This window comes from Phascolarctos cinereus, unplaced genomic scaffold, assembly GCF_003287225.1.
Source record: "Phascolarctos cinereus isolate Bilbo 61053 unplaced genomic scaffold, phaCin_HiC Scaffold_1;HRSCAF=81, whole genome shotgun sequence".
NCBI classification, from domain to species: domain Eukaryota; kingdom Metazoa; phylum Chordata; class Mammalia; order Diprotodontia; family Phascolarctidae; genus Phascolarctos; species Phascolarctos cinereus.
In genome coordinates this window covers 229,571,658-229,579,075 of record NW_027555514.1, presented here as the reverse complement: position 1 = coordinate 229,579,075, position 7,418 = coordinate 229,571,658, and the positions used below count along the sequence as shown (strand labels likewise).

The 7,418-nt window shown below is 41.0% G+C and overlaps 1 protein-coding gene across 5 annotated transcripts in view; it reads right to left on the bottom strand.

The window, feature by feature from the left end:
- Positions 1-450: 450 nt before the first annotated feature.
- TBC1D30 (TBC1 domain family member 30) overlaps positions 451-7,418 on the bottom strand; it is a 119,036-nt gene continuing 112,068 nt past the window's right edge. For all 5 annotated transcript variants that reach the window (XM_020990191.2, XM_020990192.2, XM_020990193.2 and 2 more), the window contains one exon: positions 451-5,057. In XM_020990191.2, the coding sequence (XP_020845850.1) occupies positions 4,294-5,057 (764 nt within the window). In that variant the 3' untranslated portion in view covers positions 451-4,293. The remainder of the gene's footprint in view (positions 5,058-7,418) is intronic.

Below are 7,418 nucleotides of genomic sequence, written 5' to 3'. Positions count from 1 at the left end.
TGTTATCAAGGTTTCCTCTGTTCTCTGTTTATGGGAACACATATGACCATGTTTGTGCTGGCACTGGGTGTCTTCTGTCTTGGGTTCCCATGTCTAGATATCAAAGGGTACAAGTAGAGTCAGTGTACAGGTCATCCCTCCTAACTCGTGGGCAGTTGGGCAGGAGAAATTCCTCTAGTCTGAAGCTAGGGGAGATCATGCTAGCCTTGGTTTTTACCCACATCCCTATGTCATTTGGTTATCCTCTTTACTACTGCAATCTAGTACAGAAAGGGCTCCCAGCTGCCTATGTAAATGGTTGTATAAGTTGATTCTAATTTGGGGAAGATTTTTTTTTATTTTAAAAGGTTAATAAGACCTCTAGATAGTACATGGGTATCCTAAGTCAGATTCTCACCTTTTCACTTTTCAGAAATAGGGCTGGGCCAAATACCACCAGTCAGTACAATCCAAAATTCACAGTTTTATTAATCATAATCATTCTTTAAGTATTTAAACAGGAAAAAAATTGTTTTGGTTTTTCCACAAAGGCCTGACAAAAGACAAGAAAATATCAGTCACAAAATATCCCAGTGAGATGCACAGTAAAAAGCACAGACTTCAAAATAGGTGGACTGTATACTATGAAAACATCAGATCATTTTTAAAGTGACATTCAATGTATCTTTATGCTTATAAATGCCCTCCTCCATCCTTTCCATTCACCCACCTGCCAATTCCAACTTTCATCCGGACTACTTGCCATGCAGAAGGCATCCGATATAATATAAACTTTCAAAATGAGCTTCTTAATCACACACACACACACACACACACACACACACACACACACACACACACCCCAGAAGGAAAAGTCCAATCATCATGCTCCTCTTGGTCCCACAACTCCAAATTGTGTTCAGTTCAGATACTCCTCCTTCACTGAGATTCTTACAACATCACCATCCCAATTGGGGCTAAATTGGAGCTAAAATCCTGTCTCTTAAAGATCACCTCCCAACTCTGTTCCCCGAGTTAAAAAGTGCTTTAAGCTGCCATCAGAATCCATCATTGACAAGACAATGGGCAAACCTGTGTTCATCCATGCTTTATAGTAGCTGCATCTTACAATGCTTTCTGAGTCTGGGTGAATGGGTGGAAGGGACATGAGCTGTTCTACGTCTGCTTGGAGTTATGAAAGGGCATCCATCAACATGCCATGGTGAGAAGTACCTTGTATACACTTTTGTGATCCATATAGCTTTCCACAGAAAGGGGGTGAAGGTCGGAAGCAATATAATGTTGTAAACATGCACAATTAGATTCAGGTATTTCAAAGATTGACATAAGAGGGAAAAGGAGGTGCAAAAACATCTAAATGAATCAACTCCCAAGGGAAATGCTTGAGAATACAGTATCAATAAAGCTGGAAATAAAGAGACCTTTAATTACTTCTGCTGGCTGCATACCAATCCCAATGTGTAAAAGGGTGACAGTGACTAGAATAAGTCTTTCTACATACAGTATAATTCTACACAGGCTTGTTTTAGTCTATAAAGCAGGAAAGGGGGCCTAATCTAATTGATTCATAGTTGTAATTACCTGGAATACAGAATGTTTTAGGCCAGTCTTTTCACACTGCCTCGCTCTTAATAAATGTTTGTTGAGTTGAATGAGAGTTTGGCTGGTACAAAAGTCTTCTTTAAAAAGAATCTGTCAACTCTAATTTTTTTTTTAATACCTGGAACAGAATTTTTTTAAAGTCTGGGTCGTCTTGATTCAGAGGAATTGTTACAGTGAATGAGGTACTGAAATGGTGGACTTCCCTCTTAAGAACTAAGCATATCAATCCCTGGAAAGGATCAGAAGAAGTCCTTAGAGGACCAATGAACTGAGACTAGGATTCAGATTTCAGTAGACTAGCTCCAATCCTTAAGGAAAAGAGATGCCTCACTGCCTTTTCTCCTTCTATGTCAGTTTTTAACCTTCTTTGTGTCATGGACCTCTTTGGCAAATCTTGTGAAGCTTATGAATCCCCTTTCAGAATCACATTTTTAAAAGCATAAAATAACATACGAAGGAAAGCAATTATATTGAAATAGAGTTAATCAATTTAAAAAAAAAAAAAACAAATTTACAGGCCCCAGATTCAGAACCTCTGTTCTTTGTCTTGGGCTGGTCATGAATTCAACCCAAAGAAGAAAGGATTGAGATACATTCTGAAATGGAGCCAGAGATAGTTAAAGTTGCAGTGAGTAAATGAGGGTTATGAGTCACTTAGGTGAGTGGGGAGAGACTGGAGGATGAAATAGACTTTAGGTGGTGCTATTTTTATCCTTAGAATCTAACTGATGGAAGAAAAACTCCAATCTCACTTCGGAAAAAGTGGTCTCTTTGGGGGTGGGGGTGGGAGACATCTCAAGTAGGCCTCCACTCTCTCCTTTTCCTGAGAAGTTGCCTTTGGAGGTCATGAAACTCAAGATAAAAGCTGCCATGAATTATTTGTCATATTTTTTCGATTTTTAGTTCTTGGGGGAGGGGGAGAAAAGGGAAGATAAAATAATAATGCTCTCTTTCCTTCACTGTATGCATCATTTTTAATCTTCCCTTTACCCCCACACAAATCACATCCTTTTCATCCTAAAAAGATCATTATAAAAATTTAGTTTCAGCATCAGCAACCCAAGTGCAATAGAATTCATGCTTCTTGCAATTCTAAAAGCGTCTCCGCCTGCTTTTTGCAGACTAAGCTGAAAGAGGCTCAATCTGTTTCCTTTGAGAGATTGCAGGAGAAATGGACCTCCTGTTTTGCCAAAAGACAGCTGCATGAAGAATAAGCTCCCTTGTAAGGCTCAGAAAATTTGAGTTGGTTCCCTGGCACTCCATGGCAGGACTCTGTCCCATTTGGCAGAAAAAAACCTACCCCACAGGTCTTGGGGTCACTTACACAGTCCTGGCAAATGGCTTTTCAGTGTCAGTGATGACATTGTTGTGACCAGTGTACCTGCTTATCAATTGAAGGAGACAGGTCTAAGTCAAAATGATCACCAGGGGATGTTTATCTTGACTCACTGGCGTGTATGAGCGGCTCACTTTCCATCTGTAAAGTGGAGATAGCGGCTGTATTCTTGCTTACAGAGGGCTCTGCCCTGGTGATGAATGAACAAGGCAAAGATTGAGAACATAGTCGCCCTCCTCTGAAACAAAGCCATATTCTGGTGACAAAGTGCTCTCTCCACAAGAGCCCAGGTTTCAAGTAACCAGTGTATTTGTAGCTACATTTGTCTTAGCTTTTGAAGATGAACACCCCTTGAGTGCAAGAGCCATCACGGTATCTGTGCACGCTTGTAGCACACTGAGAATGTCTTAACAAACTAAATCACCAACTATTGAGTCATGAATACCAGTGACAACTGGAGTACATCCGTGAGGTGAAAGAAATTTAAAATGAATCAAATTTAGCAACTTGGGAATTGTTCAATGGGAAGAAAGCACACACACCAAGTGCTATTAATGCACAACCCAACCACGTTCTGTGGATCAGGAGTTACGAGTATAATTGTAAGCCAGACATGGGGTCCACAAATGAAACTGTTTTGCATTCAGTAGGTAACTAGGCAAAATTACAAAGTTATAGAAAGGCTTTCTAGATTTCCACCCAGGCCTTTTGGCATGAGGATAAAATGAAAATTTGACACTAGCTACAAGAAATCATCACAGGGAAAACATGCCTTCATATGCAAATATGTATACACACACACACACACACACACACATACACACACATATACACACGGGGAAGAAGGAAGCTGGTGAAACTGATAAGAAATCTTATATTCCACAGTTCTTGTCACAGCAAGCAAATGTGTACCTGTGTGAATGCTGATAAAATATACAAACTGGAAGTTTGGAGAGTGGTCACTGGGACCCTAGAGGCCCACAACATAGGAGGAAGGAACAAGGGTTAACAGTCTGGAGAAAGATAAGCCTTTCTAAACAGCTCACAATGAAAAAGTAGAAACATCCTTCACATCAAAACCACACAAGTCTACTGTTCCACAAAATCTTCTTTACTCCCTTTGTTTCCTATATGGACATGGTCACTCTCTGTCCCACACTGCAACTCTCCTTTCTAACTCCTGTTGGGAGAATTACAATTCTCATAACGCTGGTTTTTGCACTCTTCTCTGCCCAACCCTTTGCTTTTTTTTTTTGACCTGGAAAATAAAAATTCTTTTGCAGATTGTGAGACTGAACACCCACAGCACTATCAAAAAAAAGGAATGGCCCAGACCGTACAGCGCCAATAGGATGTCATCGCTTTTTAGTACTGCTGTTACCACTGGACGATTTGCTGAAGCTTCTGCTCATCTGGGGGAAGTGGACAGTTGGGGTTCTTTCTGTTGGGCCATATAATCCCAAATTCCTGGCCGCGGTTGATTTCCGAAGTGGCTTGACACTAGGGAAGGGGCTAAAGACGGGTGCTTTTGGATAGCTGGCTTGGGGAGGCTTGACAGGGATTGATGGCTCGGGTCCATGCTGGGGGCAGGTCTGGTTAGCTCTGGGTTGTGTTTCGGCAGCACTCCCTTCATTCAGCTCCAAAGATTCTAGCTTCAGCTGGACCTCTGCCACATTTGCATTGGCATCTCTAAACACAGGCTCAGGAGACTGTCCCTCAACTGTCCTACTCGTGCTGTCTTCAGAGCTGCCGCCATCTTTCCCAGCCTTCTCTACGCTGGTGGGGGGCATATTCTCTGCTGCTCCCAGGCCGGTGGTCTTACAGCCTTCATTCTGCTCTTCAATCAGCCCGATAGTGTCCCCACAGCCCAGCTGGCTCTTGGTCCTACTTACGTTCTTCCTATGAACACGGATGTGGGTACGCCAAGGAGAGTTGAGTTTGGTCTTAAGGTCTTCATGGGGAATGGGAGACAATTTGTCTCCTGTGTGACCAGGAATATGGATGACCGCATTTTTGGCAGCTCTGTTAGTCGTTTTCAGTTTCTTTCCCAAAAGAAGGTGATTTATAACTGGAGAATGATTTACCTGAGATGGGAGGAGACTGGTCACTAGCCCTTTATCTGAAAGAAATGTTAAAAGTGCATGTGAAATGTGCAAAAAACACAGGGAGACATTTTCATCTCAGAGAGGTTGGTTATCCACCACCACATAGACACTGTATAACAGCCCATCCATCCCTCTACTTAGAGCAAAATAATGTGACTGAGAGCAAAATCATTAGGCTATTCAACTAGAATCGACCCAATAGTTAGCAGATTTATTGAAAGCTGAATTCCATATACTCCATGGATCTGATCCCCTCTTTTCCATTGCTCATGTCCAAGTTCTTCATAGAATCATAGACTTAAGCCTGGAGGTAACCTTAGAGGTCATATAGTCCCACCTCATTTTACTGACAAAACTAAAGCCAAGTAAGGATAAATCACCTGTCTAAAGATACACAGACAGTGATAGAAGCAGGATTCAAAGCCAGGCCTCTCACTCTAAATTGGGTGCTCTTCACACTCCACCATCTTGTCTCCTTTCATGGGATAAGGCAATCTATGGCATAAGAGCTTCCCACTCTTCATTTACTAATCACAAGCTACTCCCTGAAGCTCATCCTTTGGCAAAGTAATCTTCTGTTTACAAGCAACCACCTAAATGGCACAGTAGCTAGAAAATGGGAGCTTTGTTGTTGGGGGTTTTTTTAAGCTAACAAGACAAGAAACTATGACAATAATGGGATAAGAGCTGTCAGAATTTTAAGAGAAAGGAAAAATAAACATTATTTTTCCTTGATGTAAGATCCAGAGGGATAAGAGATGTCATGGAAGTGTATCAAAAATTCCACATAATCACAGTCAACCAGCCTCCCCAATCCTAGCCAAGAGAAGTCATCCATACGACTTCTTCTTGGCTTTCATTCCACATCTGTCTTCTGCTGTCATCATTCCATCCCTTTCTGCTACATATATCCTCTTCAATCTCCCAATGCTGGTAGCAGCAAGCTGAAGTAAGCAAGGGAAGAAGATCTATTTGTAAACCTTAGAGTTGTGGGGGGCAGCTAGGTGGCGCAGTGGATAGAGCACCAGCCCTGAAGTCAGGAGTACCTGAGTTCAAATCCAACCTCAGACCAAATACTTAACACTTACTAGCTGTGTGACCCTGGGCAAGTCACTTAACCCCAATTGCCAATAAAAAAAATTTTAAAAATTTTAAAAAACCCTTAGAGTTGTGAATATGGCATAATGCCCAATAGCTATCATCTGGTAGTGAATGAGGGTGGACAAGAGGAAAGATACTGACTGCAGTGACTACAATTTTCTTTGATATGACAATGACAAGTATCCTGATGAAGGCAATGGAAACAGAGGGGCCACGGTGATTATGAATATCTAGTCCCTGGTCCCGGTTCTGCTGGGTTAGTCTAAACACAAGTTGTACTAACTGCTTCCATGAGATTTGTTTCTAAATGTGATACAAAGAAGAAAATGCTGGATTTGGAATCAAAGGACCCGTATTCAAATCCTACCCTTCCTACTTTGTACTGTAAACCTTTGAGCAAACCAGTTTTCTATAAAATAAGACTAGCTGATTCTAAGGTCCCTTCCATCTCTAAATCCATGAAGGTACTTAATTTCCTAGGATCCAGAGCATGAGCCAATGGGCCATTTATTAACTAACAGTAATATCCCATAAGCCCAAGCACCCTACTTTTTATTACTGATGATTTAAAATTTAGTCTGTCATTTCATGTTGTTTCTCACCATTCCTCTACTTTAAGCAACAAAAATTCAGTTTCTGTTCAAAATCAGTGACAGATATCTAAAGAATATGTTAAATGCATGTCTTGGTTTAGTTTTGAGAAGATATCATTTTCATAAGGTTATTTGGCCAGAATCAACCCAAAAGCAGAATTTATTCAGCCTTCAACCACATTGATGATTGGGATTATGGAAAATCAAAAAATGTTTAACAAATCCTTGGAAAAGAGTGCCACAAAATCGTACCAGAAACATGTCACCCTTTGGACACTAAGATACTACCGACCTACCATAGCAGGGCACATGTCTTTGAATGGTTTTTCCAGCAGTGGTAATAGTTTTGTGCTGGACTGCCTACTCTCGCTCACTCAGTTTACCATGTGATCAGGAGCAAGAAGGGAGAAAGGTAAACTGAAGTCACAGAATCTATAAATCCATAGCTCTGACATCCACAGCACCTTGCCCTAATTAAGAGAGCTCACTGAATTCCATGGCATTTTACTTTCTCATTGTCATGGTATGTCTTTTTAAAGGGTTCAGGTTTGGTGGAAAGTTTGTTACATAAATGACTGGGGTGTGATTTGATTTACTGATGCTGATTTCATTAAATTTTATTTTCAGGGGCAATATACCTAAAAGACAAAAGACAAAAAAGAGGCTCAAGTCCAAGGACGG